Below are 14,468 nucleotides of genomic sequence, written 5' to 3'. Positions count from 1 at the left end.
ACTGTACGTATCTACTCTCACCTTCCTCCAGGTGAAGCCCATCCTCATCCCTACCAATCTTGCATTGTTTACAATATTGTGATGGCTCAGCGTCGCCCCTTTGGGATATCCAGTTGTTCCCTAAAAAAAAAAAAAAAAAGATAACCAAGGCAACTAAGTAAGCAATAAGGTCCCTCAAAAAGATCAAGTTGGGCATGTTTAACAGGAATCTGTCACCCGGTTTTTGCCAACTAAGAGCAGTAAAATGTAGAAACAGAGACCCTTTTTCCAGCGATGTGTCACTTACTGGGTTGCTTAGTGTAGTTTTGATAAAATCAGTTTTATCAGCATGAGAATATTACTGGAGGACTAATAAACCAGCTGCTATTCAGTCCTCCACATTCATGACCTCTGTATAATCCCGCCCCCACCACTGACTGGCAGCTTTCTGTGTATACTGTGCAAGGGCAGAAAGCTGCCAATCAGTGGTAAGAGTGGCGCTGTAAAGCTCAACATTCAAATAACTACTAGATTTGTAGTAAATAATAAAATGATTTTATCAAAATGACAGTAAGCAGCCCAGTAAGTGACACATAGCTGGAATCGGGGTCTCTGTCTCCATATTATGCTGCCAACAGATAGGATGAAAAATTCCCTTTAAGATGTTGTGCAGAGAAGTTGAACACTAAAAAAGACAAAATTCTATTTATACAGTATATGAGATAAAGGCAAGTATACAGAATTAACTAGACACATATAATGGTGATTATATGGAGAAAATGATCCTTCAACTTCTAAATAGAACACATTAATAAGGCTGGTGTTAGGCTACTTTCACACTTGCGTTGCACAGACCTGCATCGGTCTGCGCACGGCCACCGCTAAGCTCGGTCCCCTGCCATGCATCCTCCTGTTAGCTCCGCCTATAGGCGCATGACGCTGCATGCGACCTGCGTACGCTATCTTTAGCACTGGGTACGCAGGCCGTGTGCAGGTATGCGTTTTCCGGCGCATGCGTCCTTTTGACGGTGCGCCGTACGCACCAAAATGCAACACGGTGTGTTTGGCGCAGGTCGGCGCACTGTCAAAAGGATGCATGCGCCGGAAAATGCATACCTGCGCACGGCCTGCGTACCCAATACTAAAGATAGGGTACGCAGGTCGCATGCAGTGTCATGCGCCCATAGACGAAGCTAACAGGCGGAGGCGCAGCAGGATGCGGAGCTTAGCAGCGGCCGTGCGCAGACCAATGCAGGTCTGTGCAACGCAAGTGTAAAAGTAGCCTTAGAAAGTTGTCCTGCATCTTCATTCTGAAAGTTTATGGTTGTTGCTCCATTGGCATAGTACAGTAAAGCTCTGCAGGACACAGGGGGGGGGGGGTTAAATTCCTGCAGAGTCTGGCTGTGCCTCTCTATAGTCAGGTGGAGACTCTCCAGCAACAGGAGGATGCAGCACTGCTGTGAATGCTGCAAGAGGCAGCTTAGCGAGATGATCTGACACTGGGAGGAGCAATGCGGCGAACGCAGTGTTTAGGAAGAAGTCCACTATAACTGTGCGAGTCACAGGCGTGACAAAGTGTAGAACAAGCAAATGAGGATGTCTTCCTCTGAAGAGGACAGGTTACTTGTGTAGCCAGATAAGCAGCGACCTGCACACCTCATTTCATCAAGTCCTATGGTAGAGCCTAGCTGCACTTCTAAAAGAAGAAACACAGCACTAAGTGGGATTAAGACCCACAAATTCTCACAATATAAAGTAGCAAATCAGCAACTGAGAAGAATCATAAAACATAACCTTTAATGAAAATAATAAAAGCTACCAAAAGATGTAGAGAAGATAAAACACACTAAATCAAATGCCACAGACTAGAAGAGAGAGTGTCTGTATATATCTCAAAAACTGATCACACAGAGTATATACATGTGACTATTCCAAGTCCAGAATGTGAAAGGACTGGACAGAAAAAATACTTGGTCTGAGACAATGTAAATAGAGACCAAAGTCAAACAATGAACGGTTTCCTTATCAGAGGTATAAAAAAACCTCTACCCTGTTTAGGTTATCAAGGAATATGCCTATTGATATGTATAGAGGAGACATCAAAATACAGAATCCACAAACATTATGAGAAAAGGAAAGATCTCAACCCATGCGTAAGGAAGATGTCCTCAGTCAGAGGAGATCTGGTGAGATCTGCCTGTGTGGCAGCTCACTAGCGACCACTTAGCGATGTACCAGCGATGGATCGCTGGTACATCGCTAAGTGTGACAGTACCTTAACCCTCACAATAAAGGCCCTACAATGTCCCTGTGCAGCCCGACGCGTTTCGTCACTTATTGACTCTTCAGGGGACCTACTAGCACGTATTGGGCATGATAAAGTATACGGGCTGCCTCCTAAGATGACAATGGTTTTTTTATACCTCTGATAAGGAAACCGTTCATTGTTTGACTTTGGTCTCAGACCAAGTATTTTTTCTGTCCAGTCCTTTCAAATTCTGGACTTGGAATAGAGCCTAGCTGCACTCCCAAAGTGCAGAGTATCATTTTCTATTCAAGTTTCTGATTTTACCAATAAGCTCAGTGTCAGCTGCCGGTGAAATTGAGAGCGATGTCATTGTGTGGAGAGGAGGAGATTTCAGTTTCCAGGAGGACATTGGTTGTAGAAGTGTGTAGCTAGCACTGACAGTATTACAGAGACTATGGGCCAGATTCATTATTGCACATGCTCGTGTTTTGCTGAGTTTTTCGTTTGCATCATAATCATCTTCTTTTTACCCCTCTTTTAGTTGCAAATTTTGTCACAAATGTTCTCCGGTCCCCCCTGGAGTGATTTTTTTTTTGTACACCAGAAAAACAAAAATAAAGAGAAATCAGGAACAGCATGCGTGATTTGATTAATTGGGAGCAAAAAACGTCAGCGAATACCACAAGTCTGCAAATCAGGGGTTCAAACAGACTTTTTAATGACTTTTTCTGATCCTTCTCTGGATAAACCAGTGACCAGAAAGTAAATCATTAAAAACAATTTTAACCATACACCATTTTTAGTAAAAATACGATCTTTCTTAACCTCGAGAAGCTGCAAGGGATCTGAGTAATGATTTAAAAGTAAAAGTCACATACATAGTCACTTATCAATTGCCGAGCTGCTGCCTGTCTGACCGGCAGTATAATATGACCATCGATCGTTAAACGTTTAAATACCGGTTTAGACAGGCAGACCAAAGCAAATGATGTGCAATGCCACTGAGCGATCTCTACTAGCTCTGTGATATACAGTTGTGTGAAAAAGTGTTTGCCAGCTTCCTGATTTCCTATTCTTCTGCATGTTCGTCATACAAATGTTTCAGATCACCAAACAAATTTAATATGAGACAAAGGTAACACAAGTGAACACACAATGCAGTTTTTAAATGAAGGTTTTTATTATTAAGGGAAAAAGAAATCTAAACCTACGGGGCCCTGTATAAAAAAGGGATTGTGCCCCCCCCATAAAACATGAATTAACCTTGGTTTATCACATCTTTGGGAAGCAGAGTTCAAATTCCCACGCCACACGAAGGCCTGATTACTGCCACACCTGTTATCAATCAAGAAATCACTTAAAGCGAACCTGTCAGCAGGATTTTGCTAAGTAGACTACAGGTATTGTCAGATTTGCAGTGTTAAACTGATTAAAATGATACATGGGGTGAACAAATCCATCTTGTAGTTCTTGTGTAATCAGCGTTAGAAGTTTTCAGTTAATGATATGTTCATGCTCTGGGATGGGACTGTAGGCAAACTTTTATCTTCCTGCTCTAAGCCAGAGAAACCAAGGAAAGACTTGCCCACAGGCCGCCCCGAAGCACAAACATGTTCCTCACCATAGAGACAGAGAGAGAGACACAGACACAGACTGTTTGTGTTCGGGACAGGCCTGTGGGCAGGTCTCTTCTTGGTTTCTCTGGCCTAGAGCATCAAGAAAAGACTTTGCCTACAGTCCCGCCCTGAAGCACGGGCATACCATTAACTGAAATCTTCAAACGCTGATTAGACAAAAACCACAAGACAGATTTCTTCACCTCAGGTATAATTTTAATCAGTTGAAAACACTGCCAACATGACAATGCCGGTAGTTCACCAAGCAAAAAACCTGCTGTCAGGTTCTCTTTAAATAGGACCTGCTTGACAAAGTGAAGCAGACCAAAAGTTCATCAAAAGCTAAACATGCCACAATCCAAAGAAATTCTGGAACAAATGAGAAACAAAGTAATTGAGATCTATCAGTCTGGAAAAGGTTCTAAAGCTTTGGTATTCCAGCAAACCACAGTGAGAGCCATTATCCACAAATGGTGAAAACATGGAACAGTTGTGAAACTTCCCAGGAGAGGCTGGCCAAAATTACCCCAAGAGCGCCGCTACGACTCATACAAGAGATCACAAAAGACCCTGCAACAACATCCAAAAAGCTACAGGCCTTACTTGCCTCAGTTAAGGTCAGTGTTCATGATTCCACCATAAAAAGAGACTGTGCAAAAATGGCCTGTATGACAGAGTTTCAAGATGAAAACCACTGCTGAGCAATAAGAACATAAGACTCATCTCAGTTTTGCCAGAAAACATATTGATGATCCCCAAGACTTTTGGGGAGAATACTCTGGGGACTGACAAGACAAAAGTTTAACTTTTTGGAAGATGCATGTCCTAATACATGTGGTGTAGAAGTAACAGCATTTCAGAAAAGGTTCATAGAATGTAGAATTTTAGGCCATTTGTTTGTGACCTCAAGCGCACTTGGGTTATGCAGCAGGACAATGATCCAAAACACACCAACAAGTCCACCTCTGAATGGCTTAATGAAAATAAAATTAAGAATTTGACTACTCCAAAGTCCTGACCTCAATCCAATTGAAATGCTGTGTCAAGACCCAAAAAATGCGGTTCATGCTCGGAAACCCTCCAATGTGGCTGAATTACAACAATTTTGCAAACATGAATGGGCTAAAATTCCTCCAGAGCATTGTAAAAGACTCATTGCCAGTTTACACAAATGCTTGTTTGCAGGTATTGCTATTAAGCGTGGCCCAATCAGTTATTAGGTTTAGGGGCAATAATTTTTTCACACAGGGCTCTGTAGGTTTGGATTTCTTTTTCCCTTAATAATACTTAATAAGACCTTCATTTAAAAACTTAATTTTGTGTTTAGTTATGTTATCTTTGTCTAATATTTAAATTTGTTTGGTGATCTGAAATATTTAAGTGTGGCAAATATGACAAATTCTGCACACCTGTACTAGATTGCTTTGTGCACATAAGCTGCCAATATTCTCAGCAGTGCGACTTGAAGTTACACAGGAAAATGCACTGCCAAAAACATTGATCTCTTATGATGCGTAAAAGATCATTTTACCCAATGAACGAGTGGTTTGCTCGCTCATCTGTTTACACGTCACGATAATCATGAAATGAGCATTATTAATTACACTCATTCTCGATTATCTTGCATTGTACATGGCACTGATCACTTAAGGGAAACCGGTCAGGTCGGATAATGCTATGAAAGGGCAGATATAGTGTAAATCTGCAGGTTACTGGCATTATGAAGGTGCCCGGACGCTGCACAGAAAGTGCAGCAAGTTATTTTTTTTAGAAATGCACTTGATACTTTCCAATGCAGAAAATTAACAGATTTGATAAATAATGAAGAAAAACATACACAGAAGGAAAGAGGACATAATAGGGAAGTTGGGTGGGCCCATGAGAACTAGATCATAAGGCCAAGTCCCCATGTAATGTAAAAGCTGCATTTTCACCACTGGTTTTTTTTCTTGTGCAGAAAATCCAATTTGTTTAAGGCTAAGTGCACACGTTAAAAACACATGTGACATGCACAAATATGAACAAGTCGGTAAGACAACGTTAACACCACCCACTAACTGAGACTATTTTTGCAAATCTGTTTTCTTGTTGTGTCTAAGTGCACACGTTGCAGAAAATTTCTGCTCAAAAACCTGACTCCCTTCCCAGAAACCGCACCTTTTTTGTCTACGCGGTTTTGATGCGTTTTTTTCCGCAGCGTTTTCAAAACGCATTGAACAAGCCAGAAACGCGGAAAAATCCGCCAAATTAATGAGCATGCTGCGTTTTTTACCGCGATGCTTTTTTTCGCAGTAAAAAACGCATCAATATGCACAAAAAGTGAAAAATGCACAGAAATTAATGGGAAGCTTATTTTTAGCGGTTTTATACACAAAACCGCGTTGAAAGACACAAAAAAAAACGCTGTGTGTGAACACAGCCTAACAGTTCAAGTAAAGTGAATGTGAATTTACAAACATTCATTCTCACTGTGCATGTAGGCGATGCTATGGAACAGTGTGTTTCGGGGTATTTCTTTCCCATTGATTTCAATAGGGAACCTGAAAAACGCATATAAAATCACAATTGTGTATTTACAGTGGGTACAGAAAGTATTCAGACTCCTTTAAATTTTTCACTCTTTGTTTCATTGCAGCCATTTAGTAAATTAAAAAAAAGTTCATTTTTTTTCTCATTCTGATTTTGTTGATGTGACCTTGAACCTTGGATATATGGGTTAGGTTAGGCCGGGATCACACATGCGAGAAACTCGGACAAGTCTCGCATGTTGATACCCGGCACTGCCGCCAGCACTCGGGACTGAGTGCTGAGTGCCGGCGGCAGTGCCGGGTATTAAGGCTACTTTCACATTAGCGTTGATTAGCGCAGCGCTTCGTGCGCAATAGAAATTAATGCAAAAAACGCATCATGTGTTTTGCACGCGTTTGTGTTTTTTTAGGCGCATGCGTTTTAACCAGTTTCTAGCCATGCTAACTCTTAAAACGCATGCGTTTTGTAACGCAGACGTGTGCATGTCCATGCATACGCCTGCGTTCCCACAGACTGTAATACGTTTTGTCGCATTCCGTGCGCAAGCGGTTTTTTTACACCGTTGGACGGACCCAAAAATGCAGCAGGTTGCGTCTGGCGCGCCTAGGCGCACACCTTAAAAAACGCATGTGAACGAAAACGCATACAAACGCGTGCAAACGCTAGACCATGTGCGCCCCATGTTAAACATAGGTGTGCATGACGCATGGACGCACACAATGCGCTGCGCAAAAAAAGCTAATGTGAAACCAGCCTAACTGCAAGACTCGTCTGAGTTTCTCGCATGTGTGATCCCAGCCTAAGGCCTGTTTCACACTTCAGTTTTTTGTGTCAGATAAAATCCGCCAAAAAGGCGGAAAGCAGATCCGTTCCTAACTGATGTGAACGGATGCCACCGGATCCATTTTTTTGACAGATCCGCCGAATGAAGACTTTTAAAGGAACCGCTTGCCCGGGAAGGAGAGAGAGAGGGAGAGAGAGATATTTTATTCTGGCTGCCAGAAATGATTTCAGGGTTAAATTTCCACCTGACATCATTCCTCCGGGCATGCGCTGTATAAAAATGCGGATCCTTCAGCACAAAAAACGTTACATCGTCCGTCCAGGCATCTCGGTGGACGCAAAAAAATTGACGGATCCGCAAAAAAACGGATCCAACGGATGGCCATCTGTAAAGATCCGCCGGTAATGCAAATCAATGGGGAAAAAAATGGCGGATCCGTTTTTTTTAAAAAACGGCGGATTTTGACTGATGGTCAAAAACGGAAGTGTGAAACAGGCCTTAGGGTGCAAAGCTAGGGGTTCCATGGTGAATAACTATAATAGGGTTGGGGGGGACAAGAAACACCCACTTCTAGTAGTGATATTTATGAGGAAAAGGAGAGGAACAACTCACTATAGGTATTATTGTAGGTTTACAGTAATATGTAAATATATGTAGATACTACAAAATACTGTAACAATGCATCTAAACCTACAATCTGTTCATATCTTTTTTTGGGGTGGGACATGGTGAGGGCTTGTGCACATGAACCTTTAACCCCTTAGTGACAGACAATTGTGACTTTAATGACCAGGCAAAATTTTACAATTCTGATCAGTGTTACTTTATGGGGTAATAACTCTGGAACGTTTCAACGGATCCCACTGATTCGGAGATTGTTTTTTGTGACATATTGTACTTCATAATAGTGGTAACATTTCTTCAATATGACTAGTGTTTATTTGTGATAATACTGGAAATTTGGCAAAAATTTTGAAAATTAAGCAATTTTCAAACTTTTTATTCTTATGTCCTTAAAACAAATGTGTCACACAAAATAAATAACATTTCCCACATGTCTTCTTTAGATCTCCATAATTTTTCAAGCATATTTTTTTTGTAATCAAGCTATAAGGGTTAAAAGTTGACCAGCGATTTGTAAATTTTGTTGGAAAAATGAGAAAACTTTTTTTTTTTAGAGACCACCTCCCATTTGAAGTGAGTTTGAGAGTCCTATATAAAATAAAATATCCAAAAGTGACACTATTCTAAAAACTGCACCCCTCAAAGTGCTCAAAACCACATTCAAGGAGTTATTAGCCCTTGAGGTGCTTCACAGGATCTAAGAATATAAGAAGAATATAATGCTGTCTGCAGAACCTGCAGGGCACAAATCAGATTATCTAAAGCTGAAAATGAATTGAGGCTTGCAAGAGATGTCAAAAGCAATAATAAAGGATTTTGGGGATATGTCAAAAGTAAAAGAAAAGTCAAAGATGCTATAGGATTTTTACAGGATGAAAATGATGAAATGGTAAGACAGGATGTTGAGAAGGCTGAACTTTTAAATTCCTATTTTGCATCTGTTTTCTCTCAGAAAGGAAATGTAACATCAACTGTTATTCACTGTCCTATTAAGGGAATAGAAGAATCCAGGATATCTATAAACAGAAAGATTGTGAGGAAACACTTAGCTAACCTAAATGAATTCAAGTCTCCAGGTCCAGATGAATTACACCCCAGAGTACTGAAGGAGATAGCAGAAGAAATTTTTGAACCCCTCTCCATAATCTTTGAAAATTCTTGGAGAACAGGAGAAGTGCCAGAAGACTGGAGAAGAGCAAATGTTGTTCCTATCTTCAAAAAGGGGAAGAAGGTGGACCCAGGCAACTATAGGCCGGTGAGTCTGACTTCTATACCAGGAAAGATCTTTGAACAAATTATTAAACAACATGTATGTCAATACCTGGATAAGAATGAAGTGATTAAACAGAGTCAGCATGGGTTTGTAACTAATAAGTCATGTCAGACTAACTTAATTTCCTTCTATGACGGTATCACTGATTGGGTGGATCAAGGAAATGCTGTAGATATAGTATATCTTGACTTCAGCAAAGCATTTGACAAAGTCTCTCATACAATGCTTATTGAAAAAATGACTAAGTATGGAATGGACAAGGCAACTGTTAGGTGGATTCATAACTGGCTTAGTGATCGGACCCAAAGAGTGGTCGTAAATGGCTGCACATCCAGTTGGAAGAATGTCTCAAGTGGGGTACCACAGGGCTCTGTCCTGGGCCCTGTATTGTTCAACATCTTTATCAACGATTTAGATGAAGGAATTGAGGGTAAACTGATTAAATTTGCTGATGACACAAAGCTAGGAGGGATAGCTAATACTAGAGAAGAGAGAGAGAGGATTCAAAAAGATATAAATAAACTGGAGAAGTGGGCAGCAACAAACAGAATGGTTTTTAACAGGGAAAAATGCAAAGTACTACATCTGGGCAATAAAAATGAAAAAAGCATATATAGAATGGGAGGAATAGGGCTAAGTGACAGCACATGTGAAAAAGACTTGGGTATACTAATAGATCACAGACTGAATATGAGTCAACAGTGTGATGCAGCAGCAAAAAAGGCAAATGCAATTCTAGGATGTATTAACAGAAGCATACAGTCTAGATCACGTGAAGTCATTATTTCCCTCTACTCCTCTTTGGTCAGACCTCATCTGGAATATTGTGTCCAGTTTTGGGCACCACATTTTAAAAAAGACATCAACAAACTGGAGCAAGTTCAGAAAAGAGCGACCAGAATGGTGACCGGTCTGCAAACCCTGTCTTATGAGGAAAGGTTGCAGGATTTGGGAATGTTTAGTTTGCAAAAGAGAAGACTGAGAGGAGACTTAATAGCTGTCTACAAATATCTAAAGGGCTGTCACATTGTAGAAGGATCAACCTTATTCTCATTTGCACAAGGAAAGACTAGAAGCAATGGGATGAAACTGAATGGGAGGAGACACAGATTAGATATTAGAAAAAACTTTTTGACAGTTAGAGTGATCAATGAGTGGAACAGGCTGCCACGAGAAGTGGTGAGTTCTCCTTCAATGGAAGTCTTCAAACAGAGGCTGGACAGACATCTGACTGGGATGATTTAGCGAATCCTGCTTTGAGCAGGGGGTTGGACCAGATGGCCCAGGAGGTCCCTTCCAACTCTACGATTCTAAGGCAATGTGAAAGGAAAAAAAATGACCATTTTACTTTTTTTTTTTTTTAACAAAAATTTTACTTTAGCCCCAATTTTTTTATTTTCACAAGGGTAACAAGAGAAAATGGACCGTAAAATTTGTTGTGCAAATTCTCCTGAGAACGACGATATCATATACAGTGGGGCAAAAAAGTATTTAGTCAGTCAGCAATAGTGCAAGTTCCACCACTTAAAAAGATGAGAGGCGTCTGTAATTTACATCATAGGTAGACCTCAACTATGGGAGACAAACTGAGAAAAAAAAATCCAGAAAATCACATTGTCTGTTTTTTTTTCATTTTATTTGCATATTATGGTGGAAAATAAGTATTTGGTCAGAAACAAGCAATCAAGATTTCTGGCTCTCACAGACCTGTAACTTCTTCTTTAAGAGTCTCCTCTTTCCTCCACTCATTACCTGTAGTAATGGCACCTGTTTAAACTTGTTATCAGTATAAAAAGACACCTGTGCACACCCTCAAACAGTCTGACTCCAAACTCCACTATGGTGAAGACCAAAGAGCTGTCAAAGGACACCAGAAACAAAATTGTAGCCCTGCACCAGGCTGGGAAGACTGAATCTGCAATAGCCAACCAGCTTGGAGTGAAGAAATCAACTATGGGAGCAATAATTAGAAAATGGAAGACATACAAGACCACTGATAATCTCCCTCGATCTGGTGCTCCACGCAAAATCCCACCCCGTGAGGTCAGAATGATCACAAGAACGGTGAGCAAAAATCCCAGAACCACGCGGGGGGACCTAGTGAATGAACTTCAGAGAGCTGGGACCAATGTAACAAGGCCTACCATAAGTAACACACTAGGCCACCATGGACTCAGATCCTGCAGTGCCAGACGTGTCCCACTGCTTAAGCCTGTACATGTCCGGGCCCATCTGAAGTTTGCTAGAGAGCATTTGGATGATCCAGAGGAGTTTTGGGAGAATGTCCTATGGTCTGATGAAACCAAACTGGAACTATTTGGTAGAAACACAACTTGTCGTGTTTGGAGGAAAAAGAATACTGAGTTGCATCCATCAAACACCATACCTACTGTAAAGCATGGTGGTGGAAACATCATGCTTTGGGGCTGTTTCTCTGCAAAGGGGCCAGGACGACTGATCCGGGTACATGAAAGAATGAATGGGGCCATGTATCGTGAGATTTTGAGTGCAAACCTCCTTCCATCAGCAAGGGCATTGAAGATGAAACGTGGCTGGGTCTTTCAACATGACAATGATCCAAAGCACACCGCCAGGGCAACGAAGGAGTGGCTTCGTAAGAAGCATTTCAAGGTCCTGGAGTGGCCTAGCCAGTCTCCAGATCTCAACCCTATAGAAAACCTTTGGAGGGAGTTGAAAGTCCGTGTTGCCAAGCGAAAAGCCAAAAACATCACTGCTCTAGAGGAGATCTGCATGGAGGAATGGGCCAACATACCAACAACAGTGTGTGGCAACCTTGTGAAGACTTACAGAAAACGTTTGACCTCTGTCATTGCCAATACCAATTATGTGTACTTTTTTCCTTTATTCACAAGCACTACGTTTTGTGTGGCAAAACGGCTTTTAGTCACTTGTGTGCACCTTTTTGTGTGTTTTTATTTCTTTCACTTTTTTACATATTTTATGTAACTTTTTCACTTTCTTACTCGGTTCTACTGTGGGACATGTATAGTTTCCAGTTTGATCACTGGTCTCATATACTGCAGTACTTGTGTGCTGCAGTGCATGAGACTGTCAGTGTTTCACGGACTGTGCCTGTGAGACCCAGTTTATAGCTGAATCTCACAGGCCACCGTTCCCTGGGGTCATCACATGACCACAGGGTACCATGGTAACCATCGGGACCTGCGAATCTCATCAATGGTTACTAAGGGGGTCTTGAACCCCCCCTTGTAACCAATTAAATACTGCTAATTATAACACAATTTAGTACAAGTTATTATTACCCATACCCATGAGTTAGGTTTAGTAAATCAATAACTGAATAACCATCACCAAATTTACCAATGATAAATTAATACTCAAGTAAAAAAGAAGTACTTAAAGTTCAAGTAAAGCATAATATTTTATAAAATTATAATTTGAAAGGTGCTTAGATAAATAAAGTGCTGTCATCTTGCCCTTAGTTCATCAATAGGCTGGGTTCTAAACCACTATATTTTGGCATGCATGTTTAGCAACCATTAAATACTGGCTTTATCAGATGTGTGTCATGCCCGCCATGTCCGTTATGCCGCATGACTCCTGGAGCGGTGTGCACGTGCACCGAACTATCACGCCCGCCATGTCTGGTGTGCCGCATGACTCCTGGAGCGGTGTGCACGTGTACTGAATTCTCATGCCCGTTATGTCTCATGCTGCAAGATGCCTGGAGCAGTGTGCACGCGCGCTTTACCTCATGGCTGCACGCCGTTGCTAGGTAACCATCCGTTTCTGCTCTGATTCTGCAATCCTCTGTATTCCTGGAGCCCCAGATCATGTGACCTTTCCTATGTTCCATCGCTGTCTGATTCTGCAATCCTCTATGTATTCCTAGACCCCCTGATCTTGTGACCTTTCCTATGTTCCAGCACTGTCTGATTCTGCAATCCTCTATGTATTCCTGGAGCCCTGATCATGTGACCTTCTCTATGGTTCTGCCCAGTCTGATTTAGCAACGCTCTCTATGATCCTGGAGGATCTGAACTGGAAGTCCTTCCCTGATCCTGACCAGGAACTGCAGGTGCTATGGTGCTATATCAGACTGCCCCTTCCTATGGTCGGGGCCTGAGTATCATGTTGCTTCCCTGCATGGCTGCTTGGCCGCTCCCTGTATTCTGTGCCCCTGCACTCTGCCCTGTAGTGCGTCTCTGCACACGCTCTGCGCTTGAACTCTGTCTCTAGTCTCGTGCCATGTCTTGTGTTGTCTCTCGTGCCATGTTTGTCCTTGCCTTGTAGTTCTTCCGCTGTTCTCTGCCTGAGCCTGTTTCGCTATGTCTTGCCTAAGCTCTTCCTTGCGTTGTTGTTCGTCCTATGTTCCGTGTCTAGTCTCAAGGCTCCGCCTTGACCCGGCTCTGGGCTTCGGCCAATGCTCCGCTGCTAGACTCTGTTCTCTGGTGCTCTCTTGCACATTTCCATGCTAGTCTCAAGGTTCTCCCTTGACCTGGCTCTGGGCTTCAGCCTACGCTCCGCTGCTAGCTCTGTTCTTGCTCTGACCTGGCTCTGTGTTTCTGCCTACGTTCCGCACCCTGCCTAGCTTTGCCTTGTTTCTTGCTTTGCCTTGCCGTGTGCCCTTTGCCTGCGCCTGGCCTTCCTAGCCTCCTGCTTGTGCATCAGCCGTGCTCGTCGGTCAGTGACAGCTGTGTCACCTGCTATGCCCCAGTTGGGTTCGCTGGAGATTTACCCGCCCGTTTGTGCTGCAGCCCGTCCAGCTAGCCAGTGCCCCAGCCATGCTCTCTGTGCTTCCTTGCACTCACGCGGTCTCTGCACTGTGCTCTCCATGCTTCTCTTAGCATGTGCAGTCCCTCACCTGCCCCGTGGCATACCTCCCCGTGCTTCTGTAAAAGTACACGCAGGTCTAGCCTGTCGTGCCCTCTAGCACGTACAGGTCCTAGTCTGTACCCTGACCCTGGCGTGCCTCTCTGCATGCACAGGACTCTGCCTTGAACCTTGACCCTGGCGTGCCCTCTGCACGTGCAGGACTCTGCCTTGTACCCTGACTCTGGTGTGCTCCTCTGCACGCGCAGGACTCTGCCTTGAACCTGACCCTGGCATGTCCCTCGGCACGCGCAGGACTCTGCCTTGTACCTTGTGCCTTGGCGTGTCTCTACACACGCACCCTGTCTTGTATGTTGAACTTTGAACCCTGGCGTGTCCCCTACACACACACCTTGCCTTGCACCTTGCTTTGAACCCTGGCGTGTCCCCTACACACGCACCTTGCCTTGCACCTTGCTCTGGACCCTGATGTGCCCCTAGAACGCACCATGCCTAGAATCTTGCCTTGGACCTCGGCGTGTTCCCTAACACGCACCATGTCTGGAGTTCTGTCGTGCCTCCTTGCCTGAACCCTGGTTTGCCTGTCGGATGCCCGGAACC

The 14,468-nt window shown here is 43.0% G+C and overlaps 1 protein-coding gene across 1 annotated transcript in view; it reads right to left on the bottom strand.

Annotated features, from left to right (window-relative positions):
- ACSF2 (acyl-CoA synthetase family member 2) overlaps positions 1-14,468 on the bottom strand; it is a 168,672-nt gene that overhangs the window by 51,223 nt on the left and 102,981 nt on the right. The window contains exon 7 of the mRNA XM_073588044.1: positions 22-120. Coding sequence (XP_073444145.1) covers positions 22-120 — 99 coding nt within the window. The remainder of the gene's footprint in view (positions 1-21; positions 121-14,468) is intronic.

Source organism: Dendrobates tinctorius, unplaced genomic scaffold (genome assembly GCF_039654945.1).
Source record: "Dendrobates tinctorius isolate UK_male_01 unplaced genomic scaffold, ASM3965494v1 ptg000103l, whole genome shotgun sequence".
NCBI lineage: Eukaryota > Metazoa > Chordata > Amphibia > Anura > Dendrobatidae > Dendrobates > Dendrobates tinctorius.
Note: the sequence above shows the minus strand (reverse complement) of the source record. Positions and strands in the feature narration are given on the sequence as shown.